Consider the following 20,156-nt stretch of genomic DNA (forward strand, 5'->3'; position numbering starts at 1 on the left):
GTGTTAGAGGCGGGTTAGTCTATGCGATGTTACACATACCGCTGTACAATATTTTTAGATTATACCTTAATAAGAAATAGAGATTAACAAGAGTCGAAGAGACACTTACTTTCATCGCCCTGTACCTTGTTGTGGCCCTAACGGACCATATGTATATGTGGGTGAGGCTGGGTGGACAGCGTGTTTCTAAAACTTACAACTGTTCTAAAGAAGGAAATTTAGAAATAAACAAATTTACAATAAAAGCTAATGTATTAAAAAAAACCACAGTATGTCTTCAAACTTAATTATTTTGAGACCGTTTCAGTAAAGTGTCTTGGTTTTTGTTTTTAAAAACTGACATGATAAATAAAAAAATTTTAACAGATAGCTGCTGACCTTTTATTACTTTTCATTAGTGATGTTGGTAACTCTACAATTTAATCACAGATTAAAGAGACGAAGCTACCCAGACAATGCCTGATAATATTTACGCACTTGGTATTGCCCCAGCCCCTGGACTGACATACCCGAGCTCGCACGCAGCCCAAACATTCAGCAGTCTTTCGGAAAGTCAAGCGACAATGCCCGAAGATCCGTAAAGAACTTTGTGACATTCCTTCCTTCCACACAAAAGCAATAGCCCTCTGCCACTCAGGATTTTTTTCCAAATGCCCTCCGACCTACAGACACCACCACCTGACTATTATCTGATAAAAACTATCGGACTGTAAAGGTTCAATTTGCATAATGGACTAGTCGGCGGAAGGTCTTGTCTTGTTCTATAACTTTTATCATCTGGACCACCTAAGTGCTGTGCCGAGCTTTCTAGTGCTACCTCTCCACCTTCCCCTCCTGCATTCCATCCTCCCTCCCACAAAGACAGCCACACACGGACAACGGACGTCCTGCCTCTGTGCTGCTGAGCAGTGGAGCTCTCTTCCTCATCACATTCGTAATAATAAATTTTCATATTATTGATTCCATGTCTGTTGGTAGACAGTCTGCAGCAGTTTGTATGGCGCTGTGTACATATTATGGGCAGCACAGCCAATTCCTGATAGTTGACACTGTATACTGTATACCATACTACACAGTGTGAGAGCTCTCGACAGAAAGATGGATAGTTTTCAGGGAAATTGATTCTGAGTTCTTTCTGCAGCAAACAAAATCATATAAACATTCTCCTCTCCTTGAATTTTATAAACCACCCACCCACCCCGCCTTGCAGCCGGGGTGGTGCTCTTGCCCAGTGGTAAAGCTAGGCCGACCCACCCACCCCGCCTTTTTAAATTAAATGTTACAATTAAATGTTACTGTCGAACACATTCCTGCTTTTATTGTTGGACCGTCCTTGGAAGGTCTTGGGGCGGCCCGGTGGCACAACGGTTAGCGCCTGTCACCTATACAGTGAAGGTTGGCTGCCCTGAGTTCATTTCTCGTCTCCGGCATGCTGTTCTTTTTCTGCACGCTGCATCTGTTTACAGGGCTCGCTGCCTAGCCGTGATATAGCCATAAGTTGCTGGCTCGGCGTAAAACACCAATTTCCCCCTTCCCCCCCTTCCCCCCCTCCCCCCTCGGAAGGTCTTGGATTACAGCACAGCCAAAGCTAATAACGGATTTTGCCGTTGCGTGGCTGTTTAAATTTAGTGCTGACGGTGATATTGTAATCAATGATAACAGGTGTAATACTGTTGTGTCATCATTGCTTGTCCCATGGACCCATCAGCGAACCTTGTCTGACGACTCCAGTTTAGTTGTCCTCCAAACTTCTTGGTGTTTCTACTTTCAGTTACGCAGCTGCGAGTTACAGGTGTCTGTCTGCAGGGCCCCGAACATCTGCTCTTACTTTCAAAGAAAAAAAGCTCACAGAAGGTTTCAGACATGGCCAGGATGTGGTGCGAGAACTGCAACAACTACCCTAGTGACAGCGAGGATGAGGTATGTTTTTAGGAAGTTAATCTTTGTTGCTCTTTTACTTTCCAGTATAACTGCAGGTAAGACATTTTCGGTCATGCCGACTTGTCTGTCAGCTCGTAGCAAACGGTCATTTGTAGCTGTCTTACAACTGGGTCTTGCCAGCGGGGAGATGTACAGGCTGACGGTTAAACCAAGATCTCTCATGTGTAGCCACAGCTATTGCGACTGTGGTGTCTGTAGAAGAGGTGAGGTAATTCTACTACTGTAGAATGTGATGACAGCTGTAACTGGTGACTTTGTAGCTGTGGTAATGGTATGTATATTGTCTTATGGTGCTAGTTCTCGCAGTCATGATTGCAGATAATGACGACGACGATGAAAATGATGGAAGTTTTAAAGCGCGTGTCACAGGGTGGTGGTGGCAACTAGCAAAGAGTAAATACTTCATACCACAGATTAACATTTTTAAAAAAAAGTGATTCCTAGTTACAATCGTTTGAGTTCTTATTAACGAAGTTGAAATTAGTCCCCTTCAACTAATTTACTTAAAATAGGGGAGAAGATGAGCAAAGTCAATCAAAGTTAAGTTTGACGAAAGCGTGTGTATTTTCAGTTTTGATGATATTGTCAGATAAACATAATGTTAACTGGTTATATTACACAGACTTGCTCAAACTGCGGGGAATACTACACCTACAAGGAGGACGAATGGGAGGAGGAGGACCGAGAAGAGGAAAATGATCAGTGCTATTACGAAGGCGATGTTGATGAGGAGGAAGAGGAGGACGACAACGACAACGACGCTAATGGGAGGGACAGTTCTTCCAGAAACGATGATGATGATGACGATGATAAGAGGGACACTTCTTCCAGCAGCGAAGATGATAATGATGATGATGAGAGTAACACTTCTTCCAGCAACGACGATGATAATGATGATGATGAGAGTGACACTTCTTCCAGCAGCGATGGTAAGGAAATCGTTGTCATGGTGAATCTGTTTCCTGACTGAACATATTTCACTCGAAATGAGTATGAAAGAAACTTATAAATACCATCTCTGACTAATAAGAACCTTTTTTTAAAATGAAAAAGCGATTGAAATATAAAGTGTCAACAACAACAACTACAACAACAGCAACATTAACAACAAAACGTTTTGCTGCCCATGTAGCTATGAAAACTCTGTTTCTCTTAAATGCCACGTGATTTAAACACTTTGCCAGACATGGTCAGTCTCTTAAGAAGAAGGAGAAACAGAATTTTCATCTCTACACTGTACTGACTCATTTCTCCATTTCTATTATGTCACCCGTCTGTGCACATGACAGTTAACCACACAAGCGAACACGAATAGACAGCAATAATAAATTATTTTTAATTTGTTTATTTTTACACTTTTCTATCTACAATACACATTAAGTAGGTTTCAAACCAGAATGCTTCCACTCTTTCATGTCTCCAGTGATAGTACTCAGGTCAGTTTACAAGGGATACCGACCAAGTTTTTGTGGTATCAAAGGTCGAGGGAGAAACATGACTAAAATAGCAACAAACACAAAAATGCGCAGACAGGCTGACTGATCGACTGGCACACACAGACAGAAACATCTGGATACGCTGACAGAAGTAATAGAATTTTCTAGAACAGAAGATAAGCATTTTAGGATCGGAATTGAGAGGTCGTATTGAGTCATGAAATTTTTTTTTTTTTTGCTTCAGACCATTTCCGGGAGAAAAGATGCTTCGGTTCCTTTGAATGTCCCTCCTGCAGCAATCGGTGGGACAGTGCGTATGTCTTCTGCAGGAAAAGGCGAGGAAGTCTGGAGGTAGGTCGATGCCTGATTTTTTTTTTTTTTTTTTTTTTTTTTGAGTGTGACTTGCAATTACCTCTCTTGGTCGACCCATTCTTCCCACCTCCAAAGCTCTGATTATTTTTTTTTCTCTCTCTCTCTCTCTTCTTTCCTGCTTGTGTTAGTTCTTGCGCGTAAATTTTCTTTTTCTTGATTTTATGCCTCTCACACAGTCAAACTTACTTGTCACAGCCCCTGTACGAACAGGACTGCAAAGAATGCGACGCCAGTTGTCTCCCTTACAGGGTTGCGCCCCTGCGCTGTTCCCTGTGTGGGGAGACCGACTGCACCTGCGAGAGGCACCACAGTGACGTCAACAAACCGCATCGCAGCGACCTCTGCCACAGGTGTCGCTCTGGTCGCCGCTGCAACCACTGGTAGCTTCCTCAACGCCCTTACATCTGGGAGGAGGTGGAACACCATTAATAAATGTAGACAGGGGCAGACAACTTGAGGGTAATTACCGTTGGAGGAGTCTGACATGCAGGTCGACAGGCTATATTTAGCTGAGACCTAGTAAATGAAAGAGGACACGATGTAAAATCTGATGAGTCTGGGACGATAGGCCAAAGAAGATTTGGCTGGACGGTGTGCAAGAAGGGGAAAAACCTTCCATCGCCTCACTACACATATTCTATCGCTTACATCCCTTTAACGGCACTTTGTTCTCTACATGTACCTGACATATTTATACGAGACTTAATCCCATCCAAAAACAAAATTTTGTTATTGTAATTATTTGCTAAAAGTATGTACAGATTTTTTTCATGCTCTTTCTTCCCCTTTTATCTCTCTCGACTCCCCATCCCTTCTCTTTCGCGGGCGCTCCGGTAGCTCAGTGGTTAGCGCCCGTCACCAATACAGTGAGAGCTGGCTGTCCTGGTTCAGGTCTCGTCTCGGGCACGCTGTTCTTTCTCTGAGCGTTGTATTTGTTTACAGGCCTGGCTGCCTTGCCGTGATATAGCCTTATAGTTGCTCACTCGGCGTAAAACACCAATCCCCCCCCCCCTTTCACTATCTTCTGTGGGGTTTTTTTAAGTTATTTTTATCTTCTATGTAAATAAATTGTTTAATTTTATGTTGCAAATAATTATTTCAAAAATAACTTTCATGCTGTAAATAATTTAAACTGTTTAACCTTATATTTTTTGCTGTAAATAATAAAATTGTTTAATTGTATCCTTTGCCTCCAAGTTGTACATTGCTGAAGTGAGCAAACGAAGAGATTTTGAGCAGCTGTTGAATGTTTTCTTCATGGTGTGCCAGCCTGTGTACCAGTGGTGGTAAAAATGTGAGATTGGGTGAGGGATGCAGCAAGATGGGCAAGTTGACTGATGGGAGGCTATAGGGAGGGACTTGTACAGCAGGACAGAGATAATTATATATAGTCAGAGAGACTTGCTCAGGCACAAAATCCTGCAGCAGCCAAATCCAACTGTTTGAACAAGTCCACCTGTGATTCAGCTGCTGTCGCAATATAAGGTGTAGCCACAGGTCAATGTGAGGTCACGACGGCGATAACCACAAGTGTAGGACGATGACGATCGAGGACGTTGCTTACAAACAATGACGTGGCCCGGGGTCAGTTACCTTTGTATGTACACCTCGCGCCCATTGGTCCAAAATGAAGGCGCTGTCTTTATGAATAAACATGAGGCGGTAGCCAAAACAAAAACATCCGCTCGTCCATTCACAAACATAAGCTCGTATACCTAAGCAGCTAGAATCTGTGTATGTTCACACATATCCTAATTACACATTCATCTTGAAGTTTGTTCAGTTTGTAACACCGACGAAGCTTTAGATCGACTTGACCTGATGAAAAGCCGGAAACCGTTTCAGCCAATCACAAAAGTTGTCTTAGAATGGTTTTGATCACGCCATGGGGTTTACATCAGTGGTGAGATGACGGCTGACGCACTGTTGTGATTCTTAATCAGGCGTCGTACGAACTATTTCGCCATGTTTAATACTGCGTGTTTACATGCTAAGCATAGAAACAGTTTCAACAAACGAATGACAGTCAGCTATTCGCGTCTGCTTCAGCCATTTGACACCGCCGCGGTTCGTGACCGACTTTCATAACAGAGTAGAGACTGGATTCTAGAATCTTTGGTCTGTCCGGTGTCGGCGGACTTGGTTATCGCTTTCTTCGATAACACCCAGGTAAAGTATGTGAATATTACAACCGAAATCGTTCTCTTTATATTAATTGATTCTAATGCCATTGGAGTACTCATCCATGTTTCATTCAGCTTACCCGATTTCAACTGCTAACAACAGTTACAACACTGAGACAATGTCTTCGAGGCTGGTAGTTAGATCGTTCGACAACATGTTGAGTAATTTACATCCTTTTCCAGAATATTATCTATTTTGTTTTAGATAAGAAGGTATCAGTAAGTGATATATTTTGATAATGTGTGGCCAGTGGAAGATTTGGTGTGTGTACCCAGACATTTCCAGTTCTTGGAGTAGTACATAAATTTGAGTTTGTAATAAAATTACTAAAATCGAAAATATAATTTTTTATAAATTAGGATTTACAAGCTAGCAAAAGAGAGCAAGGGTTGAGTATAAAGAAAGTACCAGGAATTCTTGTAGACATCTGCTTGTATCACCAACAATGGTTTTGAACGATCAAGGCTCTATAGCTAAACTGTTTGCCCTTTTAAAAGAAAAGGTACAAATATGGCATGTGGACAAAGTGCTACTGTTTAAAATTTCATTCATTAAGTCTGGATGAGTCAGGATTTTAAGAGATGAAGCAGACTTCTCCATTGTCCCAAGTGTTTGTACAATTAGTGTTTCTTCAATTACAATTACAATTCTTTATTTGTAATTCTTTATTTAATTCAGCCACAGGAAGCAATACTGCAACTCATTCCCATGACAGCTGTGTTCTGTAACTCTAACTTGCTATCATTACCACCACAAGAAAAAAAATATGCATTTAGAAAACATAGATGAGCATTATGTTGGCACTAACATGTTCACTTGGAATTATTTTGTTTTTTTGTTCAGAAGATCACACAAGATGGCCAGCTTCCACTCTTCAGTTGCCTCATGTGTCAGGGCCATGTCTCCGCAAAGGTGCAAACTTTTGCCACAAATCCCACAAGGCCGTGGCATTCAGTCGCACAGATTGACAAGACCCTTTCCCCACAGTTCAGTGGATCATGAGAGTGCTACTGTATTTGGCACTTCGTGTCGTCACTGCCATAGTGCCACCTCACAGTCAGTAGCTGGACAGGTGAATACCCCATCAGAGAAATCGCAAGGAACCCATATGCCCAGCAGGCTAAAGAACAATGTTGGGAGCCTTATAAGTGGTCTTGGCAACTTTGCTACTAACCTTCCTAGTCGGGTGGCAGAGGAAATAAATCGTTTTAGCTGGCACTCTGACAAGACTAAAGTAGCTGCCACAAGTGGTGAAATAAAAGTAAAAGTGATGAAGCCTTTATATGAGGAGAGCATAAAAGACAGCATTTCACAGACAGCAGCCCTCAAGAATGTTGACAGTCCATCTAAAGTACTGCTGCAGGAACAGCGAAGCTTTGCAGAGGCAATGCAAGACACACATTCAAGTGTTGTTTCCTACTACACCTCTTCAACTTCCAGTGATGAAGTTAAGCCTTCAAAGACAAACCAAAATGTCATTACAACACAAGACAAGAAGCCCTCAAAAGACGAAGAGAATTCATGGAATGTCTTTCGCCAGTTTAGCATTCCCCTTCCATTCTTGGAAATCGGTTCTGGACAGGAGGCCAAGAAAAAGCCATTGATGAAAGCGAATATTGTTTCAAGGTCAGACCTGGAAATGAGGACAAGAGCTCTTGTGGCAGCTATAAAGACAGCATCCTCTGTCCCCTCGCAGTTGAAAAGGCTGGAGGACTTGTGTAAACATCTGATTAACTACCCAAGTATGCGAACTCTTGCCACAAATGTAAGCTATTGCTTAGCAATGAGTCTTACTGTTGTCATTAGTTCTATTCTAATTTTAACCATCTGCCTTAGAGACTATAGCTGTTCTTTCTACTTTTTCAACTCTTTTCAGAAAAGCACTCAGATTTTTAAAGTCTTGAAACTTTATCACTTGTTTGCATGCTTCATACAAATTGCACTTTCTTATGAATAGCAGGTGATTATTTTCACAGAATTTGCAATTTTTTTTTTGTAATTTGTAGTTGTTATAGCCTATTCTGGGTCTTTAGTTTTCATTACTTTGCACTTTTTTAGTGCATAACACCAGTCAGTTTAACTTAATCTGGAGCAAAGAATTTCTGAAAATTTCTCAGCAGCGATCTGAGTACGCCAGCAACTTACAAGCAGCTTGTACTCACTTAAAGGTCTATAGGGGTGCATTATTTTTCTAGTGACTGTTTACAAGCATTATGTTGCAACTCATCCCATCTCCTCAAGTCCTTTTTTTCTTTGTATCATCAGGAAAAGGTACTGCCATTTATCTTAAGAATGACTGAGGCTAAAAGCAAACTTCTGCGTGACCAGGCCTATGAAACGCTGGCACTTCTGGGCTTTGTCTTTCCAGTTAAAGGCAGAGGAATTCGAATCCTGTCTTTGGATGGTGGTGGCACAAGGTACAGAAACACTAGTTATTGTGCTTAAAACAGCTGATCATGCTCTTCCCAAACATGATCATTTAAAGTAAATTGCTAAATTTTTATGTATTATTATTATTATCAAACAATATATGTCTCTCTTTGCTTATTTAGTTGTTTTCATGATCATCTCCCCACACAGCTCCCTTTACAGATTTCTTTGTGTTTAAATATTGCATTTTCTGTTGGTAAATAAGTTTGTATGCCCATGACCAGTTTGGGAGAAATTTTGTGTTGATCAATAATGTGGTACAGCACATAACGCGAACAGATTCAAGTAAACTGGAAATTGTCACAATGTTTGAACTACTTAACGAGAAGAATAGTGGAAAGGGAGATGAAAGGAAAGGGCTGGACATGGGGTCACCTGGAGCGGGTTTCAGCCAATCAACATTGGTGGCAGACTCTGGTTGAGGCCTTATGTGCAACCTGATGCACGAAGAGGAATAGATAGATTGAACTACTTAACAGCAGCATGGAGTACAGATTCTGGCATTTACTTAGATTTGACCAGTTATTTGATTTTATGTGGAAATAGGAGTTCTTTCTCAGGTACCAGTAATGATTTTTGTGAATGCATGTAGTTTGGTTGGGGTCTTGTGGTGGTGTTTGGCAGTCAGTGCTACTTGATGTTTCTTTGTAGTTCAGCCTTACAATCCAGTTCATCTACATGGAGATGTGTTTGTGTACCTGCAGGGGCACATGCATGTTTATTCACATACATTTGCACAATACATGCAAGCACTCCAACCCTTTTCCTTTACTCTGTGCACTCATATTGTGCAACTGATAAGTGCATGTCAAAAATTGATAGGAATCCTGTGGTCTGATCTTGTTGCTGCCATACTATATTTTCTTTACTTGTAAAACCACTTTACTAGGTTAACTCCTCCTGTATAGCTGAAGTTGCTGGTTTGATAAAACACTACTAATTTCTCCCCCCCCCCACCCCTCAAAAGAAAAAAAACAAACTCGCTGCCCGTTTCTTTTGCAAACATTTTGTAAGGGCTTAGATCATGCAATGTGTGCATCAATTAAGCAGATAAAGGTAAAAATCTAGCAATTATCATTATGTGCTTTGCCTTATAAACCAGACTGGATATTTTCAAAAGGAATTGGTTAATAATAACAACTTATCGTCAGCCCACAGTTTACCTCATGCAGACACTATATGGGTCTGTCTTCTCACAGAGGTCTCATGATGCTTGAGTGCCTGGCCAAAATAGAGCAAGTGAGTGGCAAGCACATTTACCAGTTGTTCGACTATGTTTGTGGAGTCAGCACTGGTGCTCTGATTGCTGCCATCACCTGCCTCTATCGCTTGCCACTTGAAGAGTGCAGGCGTTTGTACTTGGAGTTCAGCAGACAGATGTTCAACCGCAGTCGTGTCTTTGGCACAAGTGGGCTGGTCTGGAATCATGCCTTCTACAGCACTGACCAGTGGGAAAAAATTTTACAGTAAGTTTGGGAGATTTTTCTCTCTTTTAAATTTTTTCATCAAAGTCAAGTTTTAGAAGTTTTGAGTATAAATCTATTTTCTTTTTTCTTCTATGTAAACAGATTAAAAGTGTGAGGGAAATACATTTAAGGAAGTTGAAAGTGAATAATTCAGTTTTTTATTCAAAGTGTAAAAACATCAAAATTCTAATGAAAATATGTGAGGATAAAAAATACAAAGAGGGCATAAGTATAGATACTGTACACACATAACACACATCCTGGCAGCTGACTTTGATGTTCATTTGTCTAATTGTCAAAAGATATGCTTTTAATCCAAATATTTACCATCACCTAACATGACATGGCAGTATTTCACTGTATAGAGTTCTGATTTACTTACAGCTAGCTTAGTCGGTGGGAGCTTGTTGTTGGTTCCTTACCATTAAATAAAGATAATATAGTAAGTGATATGTGCTAGTACATTGAAAAGATTGGAAGGTTTGGGATATTCTTTATTTGAAAAGCAAGAGATTTGGGTGTCAGCTCAAAGTCTGTCCCAACTGCCATATTGATGATGTCGCCATTTGTCTTATGTAACTAATATTTAGATCATTTCCCTGCAGGGAGGAGATGGGCCACAAGCTGATGGTGGAGTTTGCTCAGGATCCAGTAGTGCCAAAGGTAACGAGCTTTTATTTTTGGTTGGAAAGGCCAATAATTGAATTGGTAATGTAAGTAGTAGAGGCTTGTCGTTAAAAGCATTTGGTTTAGATTTTATTGGAGAAGAGACCTGTTGGAATGTGTGTTCCCTTATCACAGCATCTAGATTTTTCTTTTGGTGGTATCCCCTCTTTCCCACCTGCCTTAGTTTGCTGTACTTTCAGACTGGCTGTAGCTTTTCATCTAATTTTTAGTGAAGTAAAATATAATTAATACATGGCTTTGTAAACTGGCTAAAAGTGGTCACAAAGATTCTTTTTAAAACACCAAAAACTTGATTTCAGCTTTTTGAACAAACTTTCCAAGTAGTTCTGAAAGATGGTTGCTTTGAAGACAGCATACTTTTCTGCATTTTCGTTTCTTAAATGGTTACAGTTTTTTTCCTTCTATTTATCTAGGTCAAATTATGGGTAGTATCAGATCTAATCTGTTTCTCTTCTGCAATACATCTCCAGCAAAATCATAATTCTTTTTGCAGAACTGATCTGTACTTCTAGTTAGTTTTTGCCTCTGTTCTCTCTTTGCACAGATGGCTGCAGTCTCCAACATCATGAACACCCCTCGTATGGTAAACTTTCTCTTCCGTAATTACAACCATCCCCCAGATACCTACTCCCAGTTCCCAGGTAGCTGCACAAACAGCTTGTGGGAGGTCATTCGTGCTTCCTCTGCAGCACCTGGCTACTACGAGCCGTTCATTCTGGGAGAGTATGTTCACATGGTAAGTTAGTAACATCATCAGCTACATCTTCTGAATGTGTGCTCTGTTTTAACTTCATATTCTTTTTCATAGTTACCACACTAAAACCTTGAAGCCATTAGCTGCCACCATCCATCTTTTAAGCATGCTTTGCACTTCCTGCAAGTTGTGTGATCTACAAGTGCTATCTAACCATTTTACCATTATGGAGATAGCAGACATAACGAATTAGGCCTTTAGCAATTAAAATAATGACCTCCAGACTTTGTCATATGACAACTTTCAGTGCATTCTGTTTTTTTAATAGGATGGAGGCTTGATGACAAACAACCCTACTGCACTTGCCATCCATGAAAGTCGGCTCCTGTGGCCAAATGAATGTGTTCAGTGTGTGGTCTCCCTGGGGACTGGTAGATACGAACCTACCGTGGAAATGTCTCCTACCAAGCTGAGCCTCAAGGAGAAAGTATCAAAGGTAGTGGACAGTGCTACGGACACAGAAGGTTAGCCTTGACTTCTCGCTGCTTTCTGTCAGGCTGTCTGTGTTTGTGTGCTCTACTCAGAATGTAGAGTCATGATTTACAACTCACTGCCTTTCTGTATGTGAAACAAAATGTATTAAAAATGTTAAGCGTGTCCAAACTGAAAGATTAACTTAATCCTGATGTTATATAAACATTTTAAAAATTCAAGGTGTGTAATGCTACTGAGATTTTTTTTCTTTTGAATGTGATGTTTGTCCCCCTCAAAAGCAGTTCTTGATTAAAAAATTTTCAAAATAACACTCAAGCCTTATTAACTTTGGCATTTTTAGTATGGCAAAATTTGAGGTACAGGATAAGGCAAGTCAAAACAGAAGCTACCCTTAAATGTTGGATATTGATGCTCTGAATCTGAAAGAATAATTTATTTAGTTATGTCTTAAAACACCGCTAGTATTAATGAATCGGCTGTATTTCCGTTTTTCTTCATGGCTGAAAACAGATGCTAGCAGGTGATTTTGGAACTTTTTGATAAAAGAGTGGGGTGGTGCTGAAGTGCAGAGCATTTTGGAAAAGGTTATAATCAACCACAGACTAGCAAGGGACTATCAGTTCCACCATTTACCAATTAGACCATCATTTGATTCTACCATGACAAATTGATTCAGTCACTGCCCTAAGTCAGTTTGACCTCAAAATTAGTGAATACCTGTGTTTTGTGCAAAATGTTTGGGCTTTTTGTACCCTTCAGTAAACAGGGTTTTTTTTTCTTTTAAGCTGTTTGGATCATAATGGTTAGCCAACAAAATCTCGATACTATTTATGGCCCCACTAATTTTAAAATCAGTTGCCATCTTTAAGTGCAAACAACTTGAATTTTCAATTTCATAAACACATCATAACACAACCTTATTCCTCGTTCTCTTCAGGTGTACACATGATACTGACAGATCTGATGCAACCATCAACCTACTTTCGCTTCAACCCGTATTTATCAGAGGAGATTCAGTTAGACGAGATCCGTGATGAGAAGTTGAAGATCATGCAGCAGGATGCCCAGATGTACTTGCACAAAAATGAGCATAAAGTGCAGAGAGCAGTGGAGATTCTCACAAAGCATCGTACTCCAAAGCAGCGAATTTTTGACTGGTTAAGACACAAGGGGGATATGCATTAGCATTATTACCCTTTTGTGTACGTTTAATTGTTAAGTGTGCATCTCTTTTCAAGCATGCATCATGGAAAATTGTCACTATCTCAACCAGAGCATGGATGGGCATGTTTGAAGATCAGTAACTGGTTAAGGAAACTTTTCCCTTTTTGGGAGCATAAATGATATTTTAGGGTGCAGACAGAATCTCTTGCACCATGCTTTTATTGTATTTTTTTTTTTATGCCACTACCTCCTGAGGCAGTTTGAAATATTTCACAATGTTTAGCAGGAATTGAGAGGGTGGGCTTGTTTCTCCAGTTTCGTTGGACCAGCCTGGAATTTTAACCAGTGATTATTTTACCTCCTTTTAAGCCCAGAAACTTTAGTCCTTACAACTGTTTTTTTTTTCTTTCTCTTGCTCATTTTTTTCCAAGATGGTTGGGCAGCCGCATCTCCTGTCGTGCATTTGGTTTTCCCAGATTTTTTAGCTGTTAAGCCCCTGAACTCAGTGATGCTAATATGAGGAGTTGTTGAACAAGTGACTATGTGATTTTCTCTCATTTTGTGTTCAAAACAGTCTTGTTGGATATCAGTAAGTTTATCTTTTAGTTCATCCTGTGATACGTAAAGCAAACCGGTGTGTATGTGCATGTGCAAGAGAATGTAAAACATAAGTTTAAGGGAGAGAAAATATGTACATTGCATATTCTTATTCTGTATGACACAGAAATCTATATTAAATTATTACCCAAAATTATATAATGAGGATCAGTGTAATGTTCAGCTCTGGCCATGAATGATGTCCCAGCTGATTCTACAGCAGACCCTGCCTTTTGCTCATTAGAGTCTATCATCCTAAACCAAAGAACGTCACTTCAAAGCAATGTTACCAAACAGGTATTTATATCCTCTTGAATTCTTTTTCTCTGTTTGAGACTTACACAAACATACCCCTTCCCTGCTGGAGAAAGTCTGATGCAGATATTTGGCTCTTTAATTTTTCGAACATTTAGGTGTGTCTGCCAACAAAGTCAAAATGTAGTGGAGGCTGAAGCTGTATCTCATTCGTCTCTACGCTTAAGCTATCTACCTCATCAGTTTGTTGACTATCTCCTTTGATCTTGCACTTTCCCGCTTTTTTATTTTTTAAGTATTCTCCTTTTACCTTATACTAGCTGTATTGCTGTTTGCATTTTGATCTTCATTATTGCTAAGAACTCCCTCCTATATGTAATGGCAAATGGTACATTAATAGTCATAACTGTTATAAATCAGCTAGTATATGTACTGCCTTGGTGATGCCATTTTAGATCACGCTAAAGGCTCAAGCAGACATCCTTCATAAATTTTAGAAATGAAGGAACAGGTTTTTTACATTAAAAGATATGCTGCATGTGTGCTAAAAAGGCCATCATTTGATACCATTAAGGCTTTTTTCAGAAGTAAAAATTCATGAAAGATTTAATCCCTTGGGGTTTTTTTTAATTAGATCATCCACAAATATTGATTAACCATGCAGATCTACAAACAAAAAAAAAATCCATTTTTTTTATGTCAGTCTAGTTAGTGTTTGTAAGAATGGAAATCATCCACAGGCAAAACTATCTACAATACAATAGGCAATACATTGTTTATGTGTATATGTTGCTTTAGAGTCACTCTCACAGAGCCAGTTCCATAAACATTAGAATGAGGTGCTAGCTCCAGCTTTCAACCAGTCAACATGCTGTCTATGCACAAGTAAATATCCTGGATGCCACGTGTAATTTAAAAGCAGTTTGTTTACAAGACCATGAGCAACCAGCAATACATAGATGTTTTTATTTGTGGTCATTCAGAATAGGTGGCTAAATTGATCCTACAAAAAGCTTCTCCTTCCAGTAATGCTTCAGCTTGCAAAAAAAATATATACAAACATATTTGGAATTATTTTCAGAAAGATGGGTCTCAGAACCACAGACAGCTTGCAGCTTGGCTATAGTAAGACTTGACTACGTGCTCTGGTCTTAATTCAAAAAGTGGTTTGTGTCAACTTTTGTTTGCACCTCTTTAATGCATAATATTGATCATTTTCAACAAATTTTTCAAGTCTAATTATAAATTAAGGGTACTTGTTTAAGCTATTAGAAAAGGCAAGGGGAGAATATTTTAAGCAAAAGTACAGCGAGCGTACACAAACATGGTATGTTAAATAAATGAGAAATAGCACTTTTGTTGCTGACACACATTTCATATGGAATATTTCTGATTTTAAATGAGATTTTCAATAAAAATGGTAAACCATTCAGAAATGTGAGTTAATACATGTACCGCTAATCATCAAGTTATCAAAAAAATAAAAATTTTAAATGCATAGAGGCAGATAATACTGTGTGGAGAACCACTCAGACTAATGGCATGGATCCAGATAGAATCAGCAAATATATATATAAAATAGTAATACAACATAGAATCCCAGGGACCACAAAGATTTGGAGGGAAAACTGGAAAAAACTTTTGATAAGAAAAGGAGGCAGCACTGATTAGTAATGGTGGAGGTATGGGAAAATAATACACAAGTAGATTTAAAATCACATGCTTTCAACAGATTTTCCCTTTTAATCCACTGACAATTTGTGAAAAGAGGCTTTTGTATCATATGCCCTGAAACAAAATAAATGCTTTGTTGGCTATTATAGTCTATGGATTTGATTGCCAACAAGTACAACTAAGATACACACATGGTGCTTGGGACCACATAACTGGCATAGTTGATTTTTTTTGGTAAAATATGAGCAAAGTACTCTTCCACATAGTATTAGATACTTGGTTCTGCCATATCAACAAGAAAAGATGTTTTCAAATGATTCACACAACCAAGATCATAAGTACCGTAACAACAATAATAGGTTGCAACGTGGGAAAAATAGAATTAAAAATATTGTTAAATATATGACAGTGCATCATGTATCATCATGTATAAAATTTCAGTAAATACTGGCTCTTTTAAAGTCATAGAAAAAAGTTTAAATGTCGCATGAAAGTGAATATCAAAAATCCAAACATTCTGTGGAGGTACATCATCCTTCCATTGATATTCATGAAAATATTGAAATATTTTTGCACAATGAATACCACAGTTGAATGTAAAACTAGAATGTTATTAAAAGGCACAAGAGTAATACTGTAGACTTTATCAGTAGAATCGTTAGCATCAAGGAACATCTACACATTACTGATTTGGCATTTTACTTGGAAATGCAACAAGGTTATCATTTTTGGCAATCGTACAATAAGCAATCTGCTAAATACAGATTTTGACAGGATTTAGATCGACTAATCAAACCAAACCAGAAAAATTTTCAACAACTCTCACTTTGTAAAGTAATAGCCAGTAGGTACAAATGGCATTTTGGTTACTTCTGCATCAAATAGCTTTTTCCTTATCTCAAACTTGACTTTGGTGCCATTTTTAGCAGAGTCCGTGCTTACATAACCCATAGCAACATTCTTCTTCAAGGATGGGGAAGGGCATCCACTTGTCACTTTGCCAATGAGCTTACTTCCAGACTCGTCATAGATATCAGCACCACCTAACAGACAAGATAGTTTTACAAATATGATAGAGGGTATTTTCTGGCCACCATCAAATATTAATGTTTAAAATAAGACAATTGAATATGCTACCACTGAAGAATTCAAAGCACTTACTTCTGGCAGGAGGCCCCGTAGATATAAAGCCTACTCGACGGCGAGATGGTTTGGAAGCAATCTGTTCCAAAATAATTTTAGCACCTGGGAAGTCAGCTCTTGTTCTTCGAGGTTTTCCTGTGTACAGAATTTAGACAAGTTTTCAGATGACTGCAGTGAGGGGGAGGAGATGGGAACTGCCTTCACATAAAGCTGGCCCTGAGAAAAATGAGGTCTCAAAAACCTCATTGCCTAAGGTCATGGAATGACTAACCTTTTTTTTTTCAGACCTGTCCACACCCACAGAGGCTTAATCACTAACACATACAATTATCCCTAACTTGAAAGCATATAAACATTATTCCACAGCTTGAAACAGAAAAAAAAGATTTAACCGAAGAGCACACAAGCAAACAACTGCTAACCTTTTAGAATGTGACCAAAAACCTCTACTTTGGTTTGGCAAATAAACACACAACCTTTTGCAATAAACAAACATGTCAGTGTGTTAAAAAAAAAATCTGCATTTAAATTTGCAAACTAAGCTTGCATTCATCCATGGAAAAGCAGATAGCCTAGATCAATAGTATCTGTACCTGAGGGCACACAAACACTAGCTAGTTCAATACCCACAAAAGGCAGCATACTTTCACCAGCTGATACAGCTGTGGAACAGGTACCTGACTCCATGGAGGGTTGGGTAAGGTAAAACAGAGGAAGAGATGGGCATCACCTTCACAAGATTGGTGAGCATTGTTACACAACTTCTCAATAGCTGTAAAGTCATGGGTCTACCTTAGCATTCCTTTCAAGCAAAAGTGAGCAAACCTATCAACCAGGTAAGGGAAGCTTCTACAGGTGTAGTAGTTTCATCAATATCACTGCCATAGAGGCAAAGTCCTGCTTCAAGCCTCAAGCTGTCACGGGCTCCAAGTCCAATCATCTTTACACTAGCTTTCTGCGATGACAGCAGCACTTCCAGGATATCTACCACGGCAACAGAAGGAATCGAAATCTGCAAGTTAGAGAAAAGGGTTCCCCTGAAAATCTGTTATCGGTAAACAATTAAAAAAAAAAGAACATTTCAAACCATACAGGCATAAGCTATGATCAAATAAGCTTACTAACTGAAGAAGTCATAGGAATGCAATTTTCAAATGAACTAAACAAATGATGCTTAATTTCATTGACAATAATAATGCAGCAACAACCCTATCTATTTAAAAGTATTGTACAGTAGCCAAAGGTATTTCAAATCAACTAAAAGATAAAATAATTTGTAAAGAATAAACAAAAATCAAAACTGGGTAGATAAATATTTTAGAAAAAAATCCCTTGCCTCCACTCCATCTTCCCCTGTGTAACCACATCGTGTAATTCTGCAGTTATGCACACCACAAACTTCCCCAACATGTGTTGACATGAAGGGCAAAGAGGAAAGGTCAAAGTTAACAACAGGCTGCACTATTTCTTTCATACGAGGACCTGAAAAGATTTTTTTTTAAAAGCATAACACCTTCACATGAAATAGATTCCACAGTGATTTTCTTGAGACTGAAGAAACTTATAAATCTTTAGAAGCCAACACATGAAACGAATGTCTTTGTACAAAAGTTGATCTAGTAGTGTAACATAATACTTATGTATCTAATAGTTTTCATCAAACTTACAGAAAGCTGGAGGCAGCAGTCACAATATTCTGGCTTTCTAATCTAGCCTCATTGTCTGTACCTGAGCTGAATGACCATTACTGTCCTTGTTTGCAGTCACCATTAGTGTCCATGCTTTTCATTTTTTTCTTCATATTCTCATTTAATTCCTACAAAAAATATTTTTATTTGAGCAGAGGCCAGGTGTACACCATATCAGAAGGAAACTAGCTTGACAGCCAATGCATAGCCATCAGACAAAGTGCTTCCATATTTAATTCAGTCCATGGCTTTGTATTAGCCTTAATTAGCTGTAAAGCACCTTAATTGTGATGTGTTGGGCAGCTGACCCCTGCTACCCATTATTCATAGGCTAAACAGACACTACTCACCTTGCACTGCAATCAAAGCATTAGTGTTTCTTCCAATCTGAACATCCTTCCCATTCTTCTGGAACTTTTCAGCTGTTGACTTAAAATTGAAATTTTCAAATGAAACCCCTGAATTTTGTCTACCTTTGTTAATATTAAAAATGATCAAAAAAAAGTATGAAACTGAAATTAAACAGTGCATCTAAACAGGTGTGTTTGTATGTCGATACACTTGTAAGCAGATGACTCTTCCAATAGGGTTTTTTTTCTGCAGCACTATGCTAAAACAAATCTCAAAATAAACAGTTATATGGAAGTACATCTCCCACAAACATATGCACACATATCACCATAGAAACAGAAGCTGACTCACACTCATGAGAGCCCAGTCTGAATCTATGCAGCCTGCATTGGACACAACATAGAGAAAACCGTCTGATGTATTGGAGACAATAAGGTCATCACAAATCCCCCCCTTGTCATTCGTGAAGACTGTTAGGGTTCCAGTGTTCTCTTTCAAGCCTCGAATGTCACCAACCACTAGGCTCTCCATGTATTCCACTCTGTCTTTGCCTGTCACATGTGTCTGCAGCATGTGTGAGACATCAAATATTCCTACAGAATTTCGAACCTGTCACAGCCACAAAAGCAATAGCATATTAATGATGCTTAAATCAACAAAGTAGGCCTTAAAATTATGTCTTTTAAAAGTGCATATTAGACAATCATATTTATACATGCACGTTAAATAAATTGTTCGCTAACCTGCAAATGTTCTTCTGTAATACTTGTCTGGTATTGCACTGGCATCTCCCATCCAGCAAAGGGCACCACCTTTGCACCCCGTGAGACATGGAAGTCGTATAGGCATGTTCTGTTCAGAGCCTTTTAAAAGAAAAAAAATCCAAGAAAGTATGGCAAGATACAAATATTAATCTTAATTCTTATTCTGCTAATGGATAAATAAAACTGAATCGATTAACAGTTTTTATACTTAATGGGTCAAAAAAGGTTAATGCGCCATGGTTGATTAACTTAATATACGTGTTCATCTAATGGTGTTGCAGACGATGCGAATTTCATAATGTGTAAATAATTCCTACCTGTCCTGTCAATTTTCGACAAGTAATAAGATTTGCACTGACATTTCGCAGTAGTAACACTGCTTGTCGAAAACCATGCATGATCGGAAGACAAATGTTTAGTCCCTGCTACGACTTGAGGAGCACAGGGCCGCAACAGTCGGAAAACAAATACTAATACTTATCTACTACGAGAAAATGAACAGATGATCGCATACACACTGACACCCACATGCGTCCTTGAACTTTGAACTTGTGTCTCGCTAACCCACTTATCTGAAACTAACTATCCAATCATAATACATTTCTATTATTTCCGTATGATATTTTGTGATATAAAGAACTTATAAACATTTTTTTTACATACTTTCTTCTGGTCTTTCGAATTTCAACGTGAAATTATAGAAGCATTGCTACAACGACTGTGATTGGTCAAATGGCTTCAAACTCTATATTTACGTTTTACGGAACTTCATATCATAAACATAGTGCATATCACCTATTTAACATTTTAGAACA

At 38.9% G+C, this 20,156-nt stretch overlaps 3 protein-coding genes across 5 annotated transcripts; 2 read left to right on the plus strand and 1 right to left on the minus strand.

Annotated features, from left to right (window-relative positions):
• Window positions 1–1,652: 1,652 nt before the first annotated feature.
• Window positions 1,653–4,723, plus strand: LOC112572812 (sarcoplasmic reticulum histidine-rich calcium-binding protein-like). The gene is made up of 4 exons (XM_025252708.1): window positions 1,653–1,920; window positions 2,564–2,870; window positions 3,622–3,728; window positions 3,945–4,723. Exons 1-4 carry the CDS (start codon window positions 1,864–1,866, stop codon window positions 4,131–4,133), a joined length of 660 nt encoding a protein of 219 aa, XP_025108493.1. The 5' UTR covers window positions 1,653–1,863; the 3' UTR covers window positions 4,134–4,723.
• Window positions 4,724–5,492: 769 nt separating this feature from the next.
• LOC112571880 (calcium-independent phospholipase A2-gamma-like) lies at window positions 5,493–13,623 on the plus strand. 3 transcript variants are annotated; one of them, XM_025251228.1, is made up of 8 exons: window positions 5,493–5,923; window positions 6,777–7,698; window positions 8,199–8,350; window positions 9,563–9,829; window positions 10,435–10,492; window positions 11,061–11,252; window positions 11,539–11,734; window positions 12,643–13,623. In XM_025251228.1, exons 2-8 carry the CDS (start codon window positions 6,790–6,792, stop codon window positions 12,888–12,890), a joined length of 2,022 nt encoding a protein of 673 aa, XP_025107013.1. In that variant the 5' UTR covers window positions 5,493–5,923; window positions 6,777–6,789; the 3' UTR covers window positions 12,891–13,623. The 3 variants fall into 3 exon arrangements, with proteins under 3 accessions (XP_025107013.1, XP_025107014.1, XP_025107012.1); XM_025251229.1 differs by having other exon boundaries at window positions 5,493–5,918; window positions 6,780–7,698; XM_025251227.1 differs by having other exon boundaries at window positions 5,495–5,918.
• A 708-nt stretch (window positions 13,624–14,331) lies between these two features.
• Window positions 14,332–19,891, minus strand: LOC112571883 (aminomethyltransferase, mitochondrial-like). The gene is made up of 8 exons (XM_025251230.1): window positions 19,659–19,891; window positions 19,321–19,440; window positions 18,929–19,186; window positions 18,577–18,655; window positions 17,875–18,020; window positions 17,364–17,550; window positions 16,557–16,673; window positions 14,332–16,438 (listed from the first exon to the last, which is right to left on the minus strand). The coding sequence occupies exons 1-8, from the start codon at window positions 19,737–19,739 to the stop codon at window positions 16,218–16,220; spliced, it is 1,209 nt and encodes a 402-aa protein (XP_025107015.1). The 5' UTR covers window positions 19,740–19,891; the 3' UTR covers window positions 14,332–16,217.
• Between the last annotated feature and the right edge of the window lie 265 nt (window positions 19,892–20,156).

The sequence above is a fragment of the Pomacea canaliculata genome, linkage group LG9 (genome assembly GCF_003073045.1).
Source record: "Pomacea canaliculata isolate SZHN2017 linkage group LG9, ASM307304v1, whole genome shotgun sequence".
Taxonomy (NCBI): domain Eukaryota; kingdom Metazoa; phylum Mollusca; class Gastropoda; order Architaenioglossa; family Ampullariidae; genus Pomacea; species Pomacea canaliculata.